This window comes from Molossus molossus, unplaced genomic scaffold (assembly GCF_014108415.1).
Source record: "Molossus molossus isolate mMolMol1 unplaced genomic scaffold, mMolMol1.p scaffold_m16_p_7, whole genome shotgun sequence".
Classification (NCBI taxonomy): Eukaryota; Metazoa; Chordata; class Mammalia; order Chiroptera; family Molossidae; genus Molossus; species Molossus molossus.
This window is the reverse complement of record NW_023425401.1, coordinates 68,092,321-68,111,839: the sequence shown is the minus strand read 5'-3', so window position 1 is coordinate 68,111,839 and position 19,519 is coordinate 68,092,321. Positions and strand designations below refer to the sequence as shown.

The 19,519-nt window shown below is 41.2% G+C and overlaps 1 protein-coding gene across 1 annotated transcript; it reads left to right on the top strand.

Moving 5' to 3' along the window:
- Positions 1-5,189: 5,189 nt before the first annotated feature.
- INHBA (inhibin subunit beta A) lies at positions 5,190-18,854 on the top strand. Its single transcript, XM_036247063.1, has 3 exons — positions 5,190-5,274; positions 7,806-8,318; positions 17,855-18,854. Exons 2-3 carry the CDS (start codon positions 7,931-7,933, stop codon positions 18,745-18,747), a joined length of 1,281 nt encoding a protein of 426 aa, XP_036102956.1. The 5' UTR covers positions 5,190-5,274; positions 7,806-7,930; the 3' UTR covers positions 18,748-18,854.
- The last annotated feature ends 665 nt before the right edge of the window (positions 18,855-19,519 follow it).

Sequence of the window (19,519 nt, the reverse complement as noted above, 5' to 3'; positions counted from 1 at the left end):
TAGTTCTTGGGAAGAAATCCAGGTGTTTCTAAATCGTTTGGAAGTTGATTGAGGTGTTTAATTCCAAAATGATCATTTACCTGAGGAGACTGATTCACATGTTACAGTTAATGAGATGGTGTTAGAGTGTCTAATACATTCCCCTCATGGCTCTCTTCATCTTGCAGTAGTCTCTGACTGACCCTCTCCTGGATGACCCAAGTCACTCAGGGACTAAGTGATGAATCAGGGAAGTTAGCCTAATCATACAGGGGATGGCATTTCACATTTAAGCTACTTTGACCCAGGCAAATTCTCTTTTGTGTGTTTCACTAATATTTTTTATTATTTTTATTATTTTCCATGATATGGGATCCTTCATTATAGCTTCCCCAGCACTCACAGGAGAGCAATACCTGAAAGAGCATGGCCTTCCTTCAACAGTCATACCACTTCCTTTTAAAGAGGAAGTTTGGAGAATATAATCTCGCTTGGAAGGTGCATTAGGATTTAGCAAGCATTCTGTTTTATCTCTTTGGATATCCCCTAACACATTAAACAAATAAAACCAAGCTACACCGTATTTGTTTGCTCTGAGAGAAAGGCATGGTAATCTCACTTTTGTGAATTTTACTTTTGGGAATTCTCTATTGCATGAATTTATCTGCTACTGAGTTGCTAAAATGAATAACTCAGTTCTCATTCACTTATTTTTTTCCATAAATCTGTTGCTTTCTAACAACTCAGGTGTTGGCCAGCTCATCTAATTGTTGCTGATCACCAAGACTCTTCTTTTCGTTAGAACACAAAGCCAACAGGAAATGAACTGAGACCATGATGGAAAGTTGGTTGGGAAAACAGCAATGTTGTCAAAAAGGTACTCTTACTTTATCAGTATCTACTATGTGGTGTGAGTCTTCATTATTCAGGAAGCACAAGACACAGACACAAGCAGAATCACTTGAATTGCTATTTTTCATAGTTGTCAAGGCCCTTTGGGACATGGATAAAAAAGGAATTCTGTGAAAATTTGAAATCATAACTCTAAATCAGGGTTTCTCAACTCTGGGACACACAACATTTAGCCAGATAATTTATCTGTTGTGTAGGCTGTTCTGTGCGCTGTAGGATATTTAGTAGCACCCTGGTCTCTGTCCACTAGATGCCAGGAGCTCCTTTAAATCTTTTTATGCCAAGTAAAAATGTCTTCTGATATTATCAAATATCTACTGGAAAGAAAAATCACCCCCACTGAGAACCACTGCTCTAGACTGAAGGATAACAGTTTACTTTTTTTTCTTTTCCTAATCATTTTAGTTGTAGCATCTGGGTTCCCTCTGTTCAGATAAAGCATTTCCAAATCCTCTGAACACAGAGCACTCATTCACAGCACAAGACCTTGTAGGATATACAAGTAATTTTCAGAGAAATATGAGGTTAGGAAGACAATTTTGGGTTAACTATTTTTTGACTGGTTTCTACTAATTCTGGAGGAATTTTAATATCTCTCTCTCTGTTTAGCTCTATTTGTTCATTGATTTAACTTAAAAGCAAACAGCTTCCCAGTACAATTTTGAATGTAAAATACTGACCCTTCTTTGTCCCAAATCTCTCTACATATAGCCAGCTGTCCAGGAAATACTCAGAGTTTGCCAATCCCTTATTCAATCTAAACCATTTGATGAGACTCCCAAAATCTCCTTGTAGCAAATACCACTCTGATTCTGCCCATGTTTTCTGGATTCTTTGCTTCCCCTGAAGGCAGTCACCAATCACTACCTAGGCAAGGTTTTCCTTCCTTAAGCCCTGAATAACTTGTCAACTGCTGTGAATACCTGGAGTTTTTTTTTTATTATTTTAATTTTTTTATTTCTCTCCATAGTCACAGATCATCTTCCCAGAAAAGATGAACCAGAAATCATGCTTTTTTTGAAAACAGATTTTTCATAGGAAAGAACTAAAACACCCTAAGCTGTCAGCAGCCTAGTCTGTGCTCTAAACCCCTAGCCTGGTACTATTTCAGCTGAATCAGAGAACAACTTCATAGTCACCGACTAGGGATGTTCATGTCTCCTGGCCTGTCTTTTTCAGTGAATAACAGCAATACATGTGCTGCAGCTAAAATAACAGAGCCATAAAAAACAGCCCCTTTTTCTAGGGCTGTCTTCTTGTTCCAGAAGTAGTGAGCAAAGAGACCAATTAATAGCAATTAATGTTTGAGAAGAAAAATGAACATTCTTGCTCTTGCTCTATGCTAACTTCATATAGGGACAGCTGCTGCCACAGGTAAACACCACTACATGTTAGCTGTTCACTAAGTTGTGTGTCACCACAGGCCTCTAGGAGGAACAAGGACACTGATCTCTTCCCTGGTTGCACCATTGAGCTCTTATCCTTAAAAGAACTTTGTTTCTGACCAGCTCTCTAAGTGATTGAAAACACCATCTCTCCAGCAAGGCACAAGCCCTTGGAGTTAGCAGCAGCAAGACAAGCCCTAATTGCTCCATTTACATAAAAGTAGAAACATACAACTTCTAAATATAAATCTCTGGCACATCATGCCTTCTGCAATTACAGTAAAATAAGGTACCACGGTTTCCCTCCCAGCTTCTTGTCGCAGCAAGCTGCTCAGCCGGGTTCTCCAGGGGCAGCTCCTCTAGGCCAGAACAAAGCCTTACAAATGCTCCAGCCAGGAGCTGGGCGCTTTGTGAAGTGGACAATCAGGCTTACTGCACTAGGTGGGAACTGCAATGGCAGCGAACCACAGTCTAGCACAGTAGCTGGTAGGGCCCAACTCCGCGTGGGGCATCCAAGTTCCTGGCGCGCCTCTCTCTGCCCAGCAGCCAGCCCGAAGATCCACATCCTGGTCCCTGACACTGGCTGTTCTTTCGGCCCTGGAACTGAGGAGTGGTTTAGAGATTCCCAGCTGCACTTACTTTGAACAGTGATTCCTCCCTCCCCCACCCCCCTGCTCTCTGAATTCTTTAGCTGCCAAAAGGGGGCAAAAATCAAGAGCAGCTCTGAAAAGAACTTGCCCTTGCTTTTACTCCGGGTAAAAATAGAGGCTGCAGCTAGGCAAGGCTTGGCGGTCGCGTTCCGGCGTGATCCCTGGAAGCTGCCAGCAGGTGATGCTCAAGGTACGGTAGCAGCCTAGCAGCTGGCCACAGGGCGGGGGGTGGGGAGCTACTGGAGGAGAGGGCAGGAAGTGAAAGAGAAACCAAACCGAGGAAGGAAGAGGAGATGCTTGACAGAAGCTCGACTGACCAGTTTACCCCTGGACCCTGGAGTTTGGAAGGAAATAGATCACTCTCAGTCCAGAATATTCGAGAGAAATTATTTTAACCTGTCTGCTTCCTCTACCACCCCCACCTTAATTTCCACTGAGTAAGGAGGCATTTCCAGTGTGTCTCATCTCTGAGGTTGGGGATTCAGGTAGAGAATTACATCACAGCTGGTGGGCTGACCTGGCAAGTGGGCATCTGATAACATACCCAATCTGAGTCACACATGTAGGGTGGCTCCTCTAGTCAGGGCGCTGTAGATTCCTGTGACATAAATGTTTAGAAAAGCGTCTCAGGAATGGATCTTTTCATTAATCTCATGTTATTTTTGTAACAATTTAGAAATCATGGGACTTCAAGATCTGATAAAGAAGAACCATGTATGAGAAAGAGTCCTGAGTTACATGGTCAGTATGCAGTGGGACCTGGGCCTCATCCAGGTTGGCTGTGTGCCCCCAAACTCATAAACATGGTGATATTTCCAGGACAGGAAGGTTCGTGCTTGGTGAAGGAGGTGAGTTGAAATGCCTTGCAAGCCATTACTCTCTTTGAGGGGCTCATCAAATAGGGTGGGGAAGTTCTTTTCTTATGAAGAGTTTGAGTCCATCCTATTCTAAATTGATGGTTAGGTTTGGAGTTAACCAACATTGATTCTGTTTCTATGTTTCTTTCTCAGATTCCCTCTGTTTCTTTACAACCTAAGGATTTAATTTCCTACTTTATTTCTGCATATGCAGTTCTTAGAATACTCCCCACACATCACATATAGTTCACCATCCACACTTGCTCTGTGTTTGGCCACAGCAGACCCTCTTACACAAAAAACTTACGTGTCCTAAAGGAATCAGCTTAAACTACCATTAGGAGGCTAAAGCCTCTAGATTTTGTTTGTAGGCATAGTGAAAAGTTTATTTTATGCATGTTAAATTCTGCATACAAAACAATATATCGGGTCACATGGCTTTCATTAGCTCCCAATTTTGCACATTTTATTCAACTTGTCATGAGGACTCAGACCCAATATGCTTCAGCTGTACTCCAAACTGTCCTCCACCATCCTTGTCGGAAGGTTCTGTCCTCCTGTGTTGTTTCCAACTTGCTAACACTCCACCCACTCCAAAGAAAATCCTGACCAACTCAACCCCTATGTAAAGAAATGTTCACTTCTTTTCATTAATATCATGTTATATTTGTAACAATTTAAAAATAATAGGACTTCAAGATCTGATAAAGAAGAATGATGTATGAGATTTTTTGAGGGGGAAAGGGGGATTCTAAAAGCCTCGAAAAGATACTTATAATGTTCATTTGCAGAGCATGACTATTTCCAAAGTTCTTGGTGATAAATGATTTATGAAGCAGGCATTCAATTTCAAGATGTAAAATAATAGTGTAAGTCAGGGGAGGGAAGACCATTATTGTATAGGTATACTTTTTTTTTTATTTTTTCTCAATGAAATATCTTATTTAAAAAAGTAAAATTAGAATCCCTATAAAGAGCACTGTGAATTTTCTTGCCTGTAAGAAACAATAAAATACTCTGTAAATAGAGGTAACTTCATGAAGTAACAGATGTTTTATTTGAAGACATAAAACTGAACCTGAATGTAATGAGAAGTGTGTGTTTGCAAATAGTAAAAGAAAAGTTGGAAGTTGGATGCTCAATGAGATATAACTGTTCCAGTAGTCTTCTAAAAGTTAGTCTAGTCAGCCAGAGGTTTACTGGCTCAGTGATCACCCAGTAGTGTTAAAGCAGCTAAGAAAGAATTTCCATTAGATGATGATTATGAAATATGTCTCACACTGGAAAAACTAGTCATCTGCTGATGTCATGCTGATTCTAACCAATCCTAAACAAAGCCCCAGCCCTCCTGTCTGAGTGGTACCAATGTGTGAGTGTACAAGTAAGTAGTACAGTATAAAACTTCACAGAGCCAATACTATGAAGAGGAACTCAGATAGCTCTAACCACATGATACAAGAGGCTGCTGGTGAAAGAAAGAGCACCGGAAAGGTAATGCTTTTTAAGTCTTACTTGTGAACTGTTTACACATTTATAGTCAGAATGGTTAGAAGGAATTTTACAATTGATTAGTACCTCCACGATTATTATGATTTGTACCTTTTTATATAATTCAGGCAGTTTGATATAGCTTTTAATAGTACAGCATGCAAGTAGATTATGTGTTTATACAACCTATTCAGCACATATATATGAATACACATGCCAATGAGAAAGGTATTTGTTAAGAGTTTCATTCACAAACAGCAAATTTAAGGAACACATACATCCTCACAGAGAGAATCCACATGCTGATAAATTGCACTTATCTAAATGTTACTATTAGGACTCTTGAGTTGTTTGGCGTCATTAAACTTTTAGTTCTATTTCAGACTCTCTTGTAAAACTTAATTGGACTACAAAATGCTTTGGATACTGTATATGTGACACCAAATAGATGATATTAAGTATTAGATTTCAAAGATATTTTATTAAACAATTATAATGCAAATGCCCCTTCCCCATTTTTTTCACCACCCCCACTAAAAAATTAGACTTTTAAAGGAATGTTGACAAAGTCTTAACAATAATAGCAGAATAATTGATGTTCCTGGAGGTAAAACACCAAAGGTGATAAATGGCTTGTAACACTGAAAGTTTTGCAAGTAGTTGTTTTTGGAAAGGGGGACAATGTATCCAATTCAGGACAACATTATTACCTGTGCAAACTGTAACTTTAACTTAGTGCCACAATTTTTTCACCCTCCTCTCCTGCCCTCAAATCTTATGCCTGTAGTAAAGACATTTATTAACACACACACCCCTCCCCAGCTTCCCAAATTGTCATGCTTGACTGTAATGCTCTGAACACACTAAGTGTCAGATATAAGCTGACTGTATCTAGAGAAACTGAGAGGGCTTATGTGTGGGAAAGAAACCCAGAGGGAAGAAAAGCTTTAACAGATGGACCTTTTAAAGATACTTCTGCAAGATAAAAACATTAAGAAAGAAAATGAAAAAGGGGACTGGGGCAGAAGCAGGGAGGGAAATTAAAAACAAAAAACCTCACAGAGGCATTGTTTAAAAATTTACATTTTTCTTTTATTGTGAACACTGAAATTTATGATGATTTCATCTGTGCTGTTCCTTTGAGAGAAAAATAAGCCATCAAGGGGCCAGTACATGAATACACTGGTCCAGGATGGAGTAGGGGTAGACTGCAAAAAAACAAAACAAAACAAAACAAAAACAAAAACAAAACCACAAGACATAGAAATTAATTTGTCAATATATTTTAGAGATTTTTTTCCCCCATAGAACCAGTAATTCAAGTTGTAGGAGCACACTATTTTGTAAAATAATGTGGGAAAGGCCAAGTGAATTTTGCGTTTTATTTATGAAGTCAGGGCAAGTGGTGGTAGGCTGTAATTTGTGAGTGTGTGTGTGTGTGCAGGACAAGAGTGGGTGGCTGGTAAGGAGGGAGAAAAGTGCTTCATATGACAGGGGTATGTAAAATGCTGCTTGTCTGCTTGCCTGCCAGTGGATCTTTCAGTGCTGGGAGGCATTTTGCAGTTGGGAAAAGTAGAGTGTATTATATGACCCCAAACAAAAGTTCTGTTGCGCTCGCATCTGATTGCTTACCTGTGTGGACGATCCTGAACATTTAAATATGAATGAACGAGGAAAGGAGAAAATCTCAGGGATTTCCTCAAGCCAGAACAATTGACTGGCTCTTGAGTCCCGTAGTCCCCTTCCCTTCTTCCAACCTTTCTTACCTGTTCCCTGACCTCCAGCACCCTGAGCCCACTTTACAGGCCAGCGGGCTTTGAGTCAAGTAGGGCTATGGCTAGGAGAGTGGAGGGGTGGCGGGGCAGGCTGTTCAATGAAGTCATCCCTGCTGATTGAGACAGTGCATTTACTTGGGGTTATTTTTCCTCTCCAAAAGAGGAAGAAGGTGAAGCAAAGGGACTGGGCAAAGAAAAATAAAAAAGTAGAACAAAATTAGGAGAATTTCTTTCAGAAGGGAAAGTAGAACTCCCGAGAATGGTGATACATGAAGAGAGGTGTGTGTGAGGGAGCAGTGAGCAGAAGGAAAGCAGCCTGTCAGAAAACGGGCTTTCCCTCCCCTTCCTAATCACAGCCTTTACTCACAAACTCCCTCCCTCTCCCATTCACTCACTCACTTAGGGCCAATCGTTCTCCTCTCTCCCTCTCTCTCTCTCTCCTTCTCTCCCTCCTTCCCTCCCTCCCTCTCTCTCTCCTTCTCCCCCTTCTCTTCCTCTCTCTTCTGTCCCCCTCTCTCCGCTCTCCCTGTCTCTCCCTCCCTCCCATCCTCTCTGTCTCTGTCTCCCCCTCACCCTGTCTCTCTCTCTCTCTCTCTCTCTCTCTCTCCCTCCCTCCCTCCCTCCCTCCCTCCCTTCTTCTCTTACTCGGAGACAGTCAGAACTCTCCTCCCTGACAGCCACAAACCTACAGCACTGACTGCATTCAGAGAGAGAACCTGCAAAGAAAACTTCACAGAAAACTTTTTGTTCTCGTTCCAGAGAATTTGCTGAAGAAGAGAAGGAAAAAAACCAAACCAAACAAAACCAAACAAAAAACCTGTGCGTGAGGGGGGAGGAAAAGCAGGGCCTTTAAAAAGGCAACCACAACAACTTTTGCTGCCAGGATGCCCTTGCTTTGGCTGCGAGGATTTTTGTTGGCGAGTTGCTGGATTATAGTGAGGAGTTCCCCTACCCCGGGATCCGAGGGGCACAGTGCGGACCCTGCCTGCCCGTCCTGTGCACTAACCACCCTTCCCAAGGATGTACCCAACGCTCAGCCGGAGATGGTGGAGGCAGTCAAAAAGCACATTTTAAACATGCTGCACTTGAAGAAGAGACCCGAGGTCACCCAGCCGGTGCCCAAGGCGGCGCTTCTGAACGCGATCAGAAAACTCCATGTGGGCAAAGTTGGGGAGAACGGGTACGTGGAGATAGAGGATGACATTGGAAGGAGGGCAGAAATGAATGAACTGATGGAGCAGACCTCAGAGATCATCACGTTCGCGGAATCAGGTGGGTGCTGGCACTGGGGCTGGGGGGTGATGTATTTCCCTGACAGTCCTAGGAGCAACTTGTTTTCCCTCCAGCTGTAAATTGCCTGGGAGGGTTATTAGTTATTAGATGATGGTAGCAGGCAAGCAGAGGGGAGGTCCAGGATGGGGAGAGGACTTAGCAGAAATGGAATTCTTGAGCCCTGGCTAGCCATGGCTAGCTTACACTTGCTATACTCATCTGGTCACCCGAGCAAAGCTCTGGGTCCAATCTGGAGCTGTAAGCTGGTCTGTGAGAGGCTCCCTTGCCTTGCCTGGGAAACCAGGTCCCAGCAGCATGATGAAAGCCGGGGCATGTTAGGGTGCTGGGGGAATCCAGGAGGCTTCTGGACCTCACCCAAAGTTTTTGTTGGGGCAGGAGTGGGGTAGGGAGTGTAGGATTGGGGTGATATGGCAAAGATGAAGTCATTGTCTTAAAACAAACCTCCTCTTTAAAAGCCCAATCAGGGGCCACATCAGAGAAACAGGGCAAATATATTGGTGACATTCATTTTTACCTTTAGAAACTCTGTCTATAAAAGCACAGGCATCTCATTCTAGACAGTAAAGAATGACTTCAGGGGACAGTTGACGTTGACCCAGCAGTCACTTTTAAAACACTGAGTTTTGCTTTCTGAGCTGGGAAAGAAAAAAAAGAGTTTTGTTCTCTGTAAAGTTACTAAGAGCTTTCTGCCAAGGAATGCACCCTTGACAAAGTGCTCTCAGATACTACACTGAACTCTCACTCAATTCTTAAGAGGAAGAACGTTAATAAATAGATTCTAATCTTTGGCTCAGGACCACACTAACCTGTTGCTGAATAGAAAATACCTGTCAAAAGTGGAGGCAGAGATCTGGAACCAGGTTATTCTTAGTTGTGTGACATAGATCCTTTTGTATGCCTACAAGTCCATGCATGCCCTAGCACACAGATATGTTAATACCGTGTTACATTCATGGTAATGCCAGGCTGAGGAATGATATCCCTTGGCAAATCTATTTGAAAGGAATGCCATTGTTTTGTTTGGTAGAGCATATGGCCAGTAAAGTATGTGCAGGGGCTCCCAGCATTTCTGTTTTAAAGTTTTCTGCAGCAGCATAAACATTAAAGGCAGCAGTCAGAATTTCCAATCTTAAAAACCTGTTGACTCAGATGTTCTGTTTTCAAGAAAACTTTCCAAGACCTGGGCATCGTTTTGGGGGCAAAGATAGCCTGTTGACTTCCTGGCTTCCCCCTGTTAAGAGAAACCCCGGTTTCCTGTAAGCTTCCAGGCAGGGCAGTTTAGCTCTCTCACTGGAGCAAAACTCTTTTAAAGAATGTCTTAATTTCTTTTCCTAAAACTCTATCTTGACAGAGCCCCCAAAGGACATGATGATTGGACTTTATTTTTTAAAGCATTTTGAGAAACAAAGTCAGGTTGGAATTTTCAAGTTGCCACCCAATTTTCCTCAAACTTTCCTTGTAGCAAGGTAGGAAAGAAGGTGTTTAATGACTTTGGGTCCTGTGCAGGGAATGGATTCCAGCAATCTAGAAGTCCGCTCCCTGTCCTGACACAAAGGGACCCTGTATGCTTTTATATACAAGCTGCCACACATGATGGCCTTAATTGCAGCTCCTCTTCAGTTGGCTTTACCACATCATATAACTAAGTATACCTATGCCTTTGACCACTTTTAATATACACCTGATACTAGCAACATGTCTCACTTTCTGACTTGTCTGACTTTTTAGCAAACCACTCTCATTGCACTGAGAGATTTTGCAGTGAAAGGACTTGACTTTTTACATTTTTTTATTGACTTCATCTCAGTACCAATCTTTTTCTAAGTTAAATAAAATCTCATCGATTTTTAAAACGTTTCTTTCTTTTAAACTGTTTTTTTAATTGATTTTAGAGAGAGAGGAATGGAGATGGAGAGCGAGAGAAATGTTGATGTGAGGGAGAAACATTGATCTATTGCCTCCCATATGCTCACCAACTGGGGATCAAACCCTCAATCTGGGTATGTGCCCTGATTGGGAATCAAATTGATAACCTTTTGGTGCAAGGGATGACACTTGACCACTGAGCCAAATCAGCCAGGGCTTAAAACTTTGTTAGGTGTTTAGTTTAAAATAAATTGAGCTACCTTTTAAGAAAGTGATTCATTTGAGTAACATGGTGACTGAAGTTTAAGATTTGTAATGGAAAACTACTCCTTGTTGAGTTTATAACTCCACTTTGGGCGAGCTGCTAGATTCTCAGATAAGGTTTATTATACTTGATTATTTTTCTCATCTGAGAAGTTTCACACACCAACTTTAAGTTGATTTAGTTGCTATATGAACAATCTATTCTCCAAGTAGAGTACCATGTGAGTATTTTGCTGTTCTTTTCCTTGGAAAGAGATTTATCATCTGAATGATTGTAGTGAATATATGAAAATGTCTTATTTTTTTGGAATAATTTAACTTTAATAACATTAGAACTATGTCAAATGTCAAGACTTTTGGACAGTAGCAAAGGACATTCATTTTTCTTTTTCTTATAAACTTTTTGTACAGCATAGATTCTAGTCAATATGTGTCACCTGCATGCATGGCTCAGATGCATACCAATAGATGCACCTTCCAACTTCAAGATTCCTCATATTCAATTTTTACTTCTAGTCTCCTTGATGATTGAATAAAGCCAAGACATAGCCACAGAAGTTGAAGAACTGCTGAAGTTCAAGTGCTTAAAATTCTTTGAACTAAGTCTGTCCCATTGTGCTCAGGTGGAAAGTGCCCCATTTATGTAAAACTGATATGACTTGTTATTAAGTAAGCAGCTAGGAATCACTCTCAAGCTCTCTGAAATGTATTTCAACCAACAAAAATGATTTTATTTTTATTTATGTCACCCAAGATTGCCCACCAAAGTTATCACATACTTTGTATGGCTAGTACAGAATCCTCTGTGTTTACCTTAAGACTTTAAAGGAAAGGAAGAAGGGACAGGCAGAGTTAAGTCAACTCTTACTATGATTATTTTTGAAGCTAAAGTCAGTGGCCTTCTTGACTACTATATCATATTTCATCATATTTTGATTTGAAACAATAGCTGGTTAGTCAATGTACAATGACAATATATCACTGAATCTCCATATGCTGGCAAATTTATATGCTGATTCTGGTAATTAAGTTGGCAATAGGTAGCATTTGTTGAAGAAAAACGACTCTTTAGAATTGGAAAATGCTTACATAGTCAGGTGTTGAAAGCAATACTAAATCTCCCCTTTTGGAGAGTATAGTTACATAAGATGAATTAGAAATGTACACTTCCCAAATAGGGGTCTAAGAAGGCTTGCTTGGGTGACTATTTCCCCCACCTAAGAAAGCTATCCTTAGGTGGAGATTACTTTTACCATTGTATTCCAGTCTTCTGAAATTTTCTTCGAATACCCCTCACTGAAGGGTGTTTTACACACTTTTCTTCTCTGAATAATGGGAAATGATGGGCCACAAGAGGGCGCATTCCAAAGACTTTTGCTTCTTACCAGTTAATCTTTTAAGGAAACAAAATTTCACCTACTAAAGGCCCTGTCTGTAGCATCCTAGTCTTAGTGATTAACAATTACTGCCCACTTTGTCTTATCCAGGAAAAGTTAAGATTTTATGGGATGGAAGGAACACGACTACTATAATACATTAAATGAGACAGAAGGAAAGAAAATGGGGATTCTTATGGTGCATGTGAACTTTCCCAAGTTCTATGGACGACAGAGGAATGATAAATTTCAGAAGCAAACAAAACAGTGCGTGGAGAAATGTGACCATGAATCATCAGCAATACTGATTTCCTCACAAGTCTCCCCATAATACTGCTGCCTGGGCTTTTTCAAAAAACATCTTCCATCTCCCCTGATTTTGTTGCCTCATTTGCCTGTCTTATCAATGCTTTTCACAAGCAACAAATGACAAGTGAATGCGAACAAGGAGGAAAAAGGCTATTTACTTAACGCTTTGTGGGAACATGGTATACAGCTCCAGAGGATGTGTTTGTTTCCAAACTGAGAGTATGGAGAGAAATGTTGGAGAAAAGATGTGAAATAGAAGGATAGTGGTTGGGGCCTGTAAAGTAGGCATATTAAAGACAGGGTGGAGGATGTTAGGGTAGAAACTGAGTTTTAACATTTGGAAAACGAGGAGTAATACCTTCCTAGGAACTTTTCACAAAAACATATATATATATTTTGGCCCTTTTTGCTAAGATATACTTGAGCATGCTGAGTTGTAGTTCAGAATTCTTTATACTAGATGGGTTCCTAGATCTCAAATAAAAAGTATAAAAGTTCTCAGGAACTTTGGAAGGAGTCTCTGAAAGTCTGTGGGTTGAACTTTAAGAATTTTTTTCTCCTTCTTTTAGGAACTTAAAACCTCTTTCTCTCTAAATAGTTAATCTTTTGTTTTCATCTTGGTTTAAATTAAAGTGCAGAAATGTGGCCGATCATTTACAATTCAATAGCAAGTCCTAAGCAAAGATATTAAGGCAAAAAAAATCAATCAAGATCATCTATGACCAAACTTGCTGTTCTACTACAGGCAAGACCCTCTACTGTAAGTGAAAGGAGGCATAACCTTATGTCCTCACTTGAGCCCTTACTTGCTGCTTATGCAGAAACCTCTGAAAAGCAGTCCAAATGCAAAGTTAGTGCTTCAGAAAATACATATGCTGTAACTGGTAGCTCTGTATACTCCCACCAGTGACTATACCATATCTAGGCACAGTGACATCTTGGTGAACAATGGAAAATTAAAGTAAGAGTTGTATTTTACAGTGAGGCTCTTTCCCCAAGGTGAATTTAAATCCTCTGTAAACAACAAATCTTTCCACATTAACATTATAGTCAATACCCATACATAGAACATCATACTCATGCAGGACCCCAGTGAAGAAAACAAAACAAAACTGGGACACTGAGTGTATTGCTTATTTCATTGGAAGTGTTCATATGCCCATCTGCCCCACAAATTTGAGTGGCTGCCCTTGGGGGATGAGCAGCATACTGGTGTGGGGGAAGGGAAAAACGAGGATCTTGGCAGCTTAACCCTTGGCAAGCCTATTTTGTGACTGAGGTACTACAAACATTTGAAAAATTATGAAAGCAGATGACAGTCTGTTTTCAGGTGTTTTTACTTCCAGCTTCCACAGTCTTTCCTCTTTCTAATCTTTCCCACTGGCAACATTTCAACAGTGTTCCCTGTAAGATGCAAAGTTTATCCCTCCTACCTATTTTTATGCACTTTTTTATTTCCCTTTGGTATAAGTCCACTGAGGTTTAAGTGATGAAATATTATCACCCACATGGGTTTGCGTGGGACTTTCTTAGTGAATTACTCAGGCGAAGCAGGCTGTGATATAAGCCTTGCTCACAAGCCTCAGGAAGGAAAAAATAGCACAGAAGATGAAAAGAATATTATCAGAGTAGGTAATGAAAGGTTAGCAAAACCACTAGCTATATCTTATTAAATAGGTAATAGGTTCTACTGTGCACCTGTAGAAACTATAATGCTCTACCTGCTCACAAAGCATTATGGGAAGGCTTCCATTTCAGGAATTTATAGCAGGAGATATATTTAATTCATACCTGAAACTGATTAGTAATTGATCCTAAATACCTAAGCATTAGGCAACCTCCTTCCGTTTTTCAAATTGTTATGCATAGAAATTTGAAGAATGAACCATTCTGAAAGCATCACTGCAATACAGCAATCTCTCTCAGGTAATACACAAATGAAGGGAATATAATCAAGAGGCTAGTTATATTTTTTATACCTGAGAAATTTTAGGGTTGTAATATCTTTCTGAAACCTACAGCCTTAATAAATATTAATTTCATCTTAGCTTCTAGCTGTCTCATTCTCCCCACTCCCTTCTGCAATGAAAGCTAAATGTAAAAGAAAAAAATATGCACTGTTTAATGAGTCAGAATACAATAGAACTTTAAAATGTACCTGCATATAAGGTAGATATTAAGAAGACTTGATTCTCTCTCTTCCCCTGTTCTCCTGAGCATTATGGCAACAGCACTTTCACGAAATGGGATCTCAGTTTTATTTTATTCCTGATAAAGTATCATGCAATATACAAATAGCAGTTCCAGAAATGGACACCAGTAGAAGGAGGCGACAGGCACGTCAATTAGTAAGGGGAAAATCCAAATGTCAGAAATGTAGGGGAGAGATACTGCATGCAGGCAGTGGAAGAGAATACAGGGAACAGTCTTTCAGCTTAGATAATGAAACCAATGCATAAATCAGCGCTGTTTCACTCTGCAGTACCAGGTGATGCCATACAGTTAATTATCTGCCAGGACCAGGATGAAAGTCATTTTATGATGACTCTCTGATCCTAATATAACAGCACCTGACAGATTGAGTCCCCTCTAATGAGTACTCTCTTTGTACAATCCTCTCTCAGGAACACTAAATCATTTGCTTCTAAGTACAGCTGCCTGTGAAGAAGGGGTGGGGCTGTCTCATGCATTAGAAACCTGCTCTTGTGAAATGAGAGACTGTCCTGTAGGCTGTTGCTGGAAGTGAGCAGCCTAGATGGCCCTACAAATCAATGTGCTGTCACTCGTTCATCTCCAACTAGCCCTCCCTGGTCCACCCCCCCCCCCCACCCCAGGATCTGTAAATATCTCTAGACTTTATTCACGGAAAATTTAATGTGTAAGGGTCCACAGTGACATCTGTCCCCTCTCTTTTCCTGAAGAGCACCTATGTTTACCCTAAGCCCATCCTGTCAAGCATTGGTTAGATCAGAGCAGACCCTGTGGGAATGAGTTACATGAAACCGAGATCTCCCATCCTGGGGACAGGTCAGATTCTTCTGTTTCACACTCCTTACTAGAAGCACACACACACACACACACACACACATACACACACACAGAAAAGAAAAACAAAACACAACCTTGTGCCCTCTGGCTTCTCTAATTTAGCAGCTACTATCTCTCTATCTTTAGAGTGGCACCCTACACAGTTTAGGGTTTCAGAAGTTGGTATGCTTAGATGCAGAAGGGAGAGCAATAGGGAGCTTGTTAACATTATCCACAGGCAGGATGCTGTGTCCTCAGTGTGGGGAGCCTGCACACTCCTCCAGGCTGGTCTTCAGAGGCTTGGGAGGCTTTGACAGCCTTTACCTCTGGAAGGCCCCACCTACCACCATAAAATCAGCTGCTGATTGTCTTCTTAAATTTAAATGACTAAGCTCTTCTTCCTGGAATCTTTTCTTTGCTTTCTTAAACAAACAAACAAACAAACAAACAAATAAACAAACAAACAAAACAGACAATTTTTAGTAAAGGGGAAGAGTGGATTCACTTTTTAAAAAAGTAATTATGCTTCCTAAAAACAACCAGCTTCCCTCTCTAACTGCTCCTCGTTCTGGTGATCTAATCATAAACCTAGCTTTATTATTTATGTCAACTTCTACCAGAGACATGAAATCAAAGGAACACCCCTTACCACCACCATCTAGGCCAGGATCCTAGTAAGTTTATACAAAGATGCCAGAGAACCTTTCATAGGCAGCCTTCCTTGGCCCTGACCTTAGTGAATTTACCACTATCATAATCACCATGTGCAGAGTGTGTTAAATTAAGAACAGAATCTGCAGTGCACAATGCACAGAAAAGCCTGCCTTCTGCTGCAGAGAACTTGAAACTGTGCCTAGAATTTATAGTACAGTAAACATCTCAGGGCGGAGAGTGATAAGTATGGCTGGATTTCCGTTAGCTATAGAAATCCAGACAGGAAGACCCTCCTAGGGAATTTTAAGTTTGAAGATGAACTTATTTAAAACTGTTCTCAGATTTGTACATGGGATGCATGTATGCCAGATAGTTATAAGCAGATATATGCAAGAGGGTGGTCATGAAAAAAGGGCATGTTTCATATACTACCAAATGGTGAAAGTGGAAGTGAGGAAAAATATTTCATCAATGAAAGAATTCTAGTCTGAACACCAGCACCTTACAATAATCATCCATGAATAAATATACAGATGCTAGAGAAAAGAGAAGAACAGAGATGACTTTCTAATTTCAGAGTTAGGCAAAAACTGAGTGATTGCATAATCTAATCACTCCACTGATGTAGGGATTTTCCCTCTATTAGCAGCATTAAAGGAAAAAGAAAAAAAAATGTGGGATTCAGAGGTAGGAGGTAGATCTCTTAATATAACATGACTCAATGCTAAGGATACCACTATTTGTTAGAAGAAAACAAGGAATTACCTACACTCTGCTAAACACTGGGCTATGACACTGCACAAGATAGATGATACCTCAGACCTGGGCATCCTAGACCTGGGCAAGAGAGTGAGGGCACAGATGTTAGAGAAGGCTTCTAGAGTAAGGGGTGTCATCCCATCTGCAATCTAAAACTTTATGAAGAATAACCACTGAGGGTCATATGTTGGGTGCAGTATTCTAGGCAGAAAGAACAGCAGGTGTGTCACTGCCTGGAGGTAAGAGAGTGCATGGGATGCTCACAACTGCAAACAAACATCATGTGGCTGGATCACAGAGGTGGGACATAGGGAGAGAGCTGATGATGAAGGCAGAAGCAGTTCAGGCAGATCCCAGAGTTCTGGGCAGTTTCTGTTTGAAACTGAGGGCAAGAGAAACTCAGAAAAGGACTGTAAACAATGAGTGACATGATCAGATCACCCTTTGGAAAAGAGTACTTTCCTCATTTCATGGAGAAATAATTGCAAAAGGGCTTGATTCCCCGATGGAGAGGCAAATTAAAGAGACAGCTGATGCTGTGACCCAGGAAAGAAGAGATGGGTGAGTGAAGCAGGTTGTGACTAGGGAGGAGGAGGCTACATGCCACACAGACTTATGGAGCCAGTAGTGGGTGTTGGGGGTGTTTCATATTTGTGTGGGGATAATATAGCCACTGCTTGCTAGAACTTACAGTGTGTTTTTATTTGTTATTCCATTTGATTGTCTTTAACCTATCAGATAATGGGTCAAATGTCATGTCATTTCTACTTTATAGAAGATGAAACTGAGATTAAGCAATTAGTCAACAGATGTGGACCATGATCTAGGCCATGGTTTTTCCAGAGCAAAAGTTGACCAACTTTTCCTGTAAAGGGCCAGAGAATATTTTAGCTAGTCTGTGTTGGGCCAGTCTGTGTTGTAGTTATTAATCTCTATATTAACATGAAAAAATAGCTGTAGACAAACCTATAAAGAAATAAGCATAGCTGTGGTCCAATAAAATTTTATTTATGGGCACTGAAGTTTAACTTTCATATAATTTTCATGTGTCACAAAATACAATTTTTATTCAACCATTTAAAAATGTCAAAACTATTCTTATGGCTTGTGGGTCTTATTTTGCCTGTGGGCCATAATTTGTTGATCCCTTTTCCAGAGGGTCTATAATAGAGAACCCATGGTGGCCAGAAATTAGTGAGTAGTGGCAAACATAGGAACTGACAGCTCTCTCCTCTCTCTCCTGTGCTGTTTCATTCATAGGCACTACCAGGAAGACGTTGCACTTTGAGATTTCCAAAGAAGGCAGTGACCTGTCAGTGGTGGAGCGTGCAGAAATCTGGCTCTTCCTAAAAGTCCCCAAGGCCAATAGGAACAGGACAAAAGTTACCATCCATCTCTTTCAGCAGCAGAAGCACCCACAGGGCACCTTGGACACAGGAGATGAGGTCGAGGCTGTTGGCTTAATGGAGGAGAGGAGTGAACTGTTGATATCGGAAAAGGCAGTGGATGCTCGAAAGAGCACCTGGCACATCTTTCCTGTCTCCAGCAGCATCCAGCGGTTGCTGGACCAGGGCAAGAGCTCCCTTGACATTCGGATTGCCTGTGAGCACTGCCATGAGACTGGCGCCAGCCTTGTTCTCCTGGGCAAGAAGAAGAAGAAAGAAGAGGAGGGAGAAGGAAAGAAAAAGGCTGGAGGAGAAGGAGGGGTGGGAGGAGATGAGGAGAAGGAGCAGTCCCATAGACCTTTCCTTATGCTGCAGGCCCGGCAATCTGAAGACCACCCTCACCGGAGACGGCGGCGAGGCTTGGAGTGTGACGGCAAGGTCAATATTTGCTGTAAGAAACAGTTCTTTGTTAGTTTCAAGGACATTGGCTGGAATGACTGGATAATTGCTCCGTCTGGCTATCATGCCAACTACTGCGAGGGGGAGTGTCCGAGCCATATAGCAGGCACATCAGGCTCATCGCTGTCCTTTCACTCAACGGTTATCAACCACTACCGCATGCGGGGTTACAGCCCCTTCGCCAACCTCAAGTCGTGCTGTGTGCCCACCAAGCTGAGACCCATGTCCATGTTGTACTATGATGATGGGCAAAACATCATCAAGAAGGACATTCAGAACATGATAGTGGAGGAGTGTGGGTGCTCATAGAGTGCTCAACCCAACGGGAATGGGAACATGAGTTGTCCAGAGAGGACAGTGGCAAAATGAAGAAATGTTTAAGGTTTCTGAGTTAAACAACCAGAAAAATAGAAATTTAAAAAAATAATAATAAACTAAAAACAAAACCTGAAACAGATAGAGGAAGATGTGGACAAATTCCCTATCCAGGTCTCAGAGATGAAGCAGTGAAGGAGATGGGAATTGGGAAGGAAAGGGAGAAGACTATCCTTCATTTCTTCTGCTATCCAAGTGATGATATCAGTTGCTCCAATAGGAGTATTGTCCTGTCCTTTTCAGTTCCCTTTCAGGGTGAGCCATGAAGTCAACTTGTGTAGTCCGCAGTAATGTGGGCTAGCACAACCCAAGTAGCATCTAGAAAGCCATGAATATGAAAGGGCCAGTTATAGGCACTTTCCACCCAGTTACCCAGGTCGTAAGGTTTGTCTGCGTGACCCTCTCTCTATGTATATCAGTGTGCATACACACACACTGAACCCCTCCACATACATGCACACATGCCACAGACCCCACACACTCAGACACCCCTCCACATACACACACCACACACGGGCATTTCTACACACCCATATACATATACGTACTGGTAAAAGAACAATAGTGTGCAGGTGATCACACTTCCTTTTTCTGCAACTAAACAAAACAAAAGTCATCATTAAAAAATTGAGAGCAAGAATAGAAAAGTAAAAGATCAAGGAAAAAAGAATATCAAGTTATATTTCTTTAAGGTGCTTATGATCTT

What these genes read in the sequence shown, in the direction of transcription:
- INHBA (XM_036247063.1), top strand. Translation starts at nt 7,931, where the DNA reads ATGCCCTTGCTTTGGCTGCGAGGATTTTTGTTGGCGAGTTGCTGGATT. An exon ending in CATCACGTTCGCGGAATCAG is followed by an intron (nt 8,319 to 17,854) that starts GTGGGTGCTGGC and finishes TTTCATTCATAG; the next exon opens with GCACTACCAGGAAGACGTTG.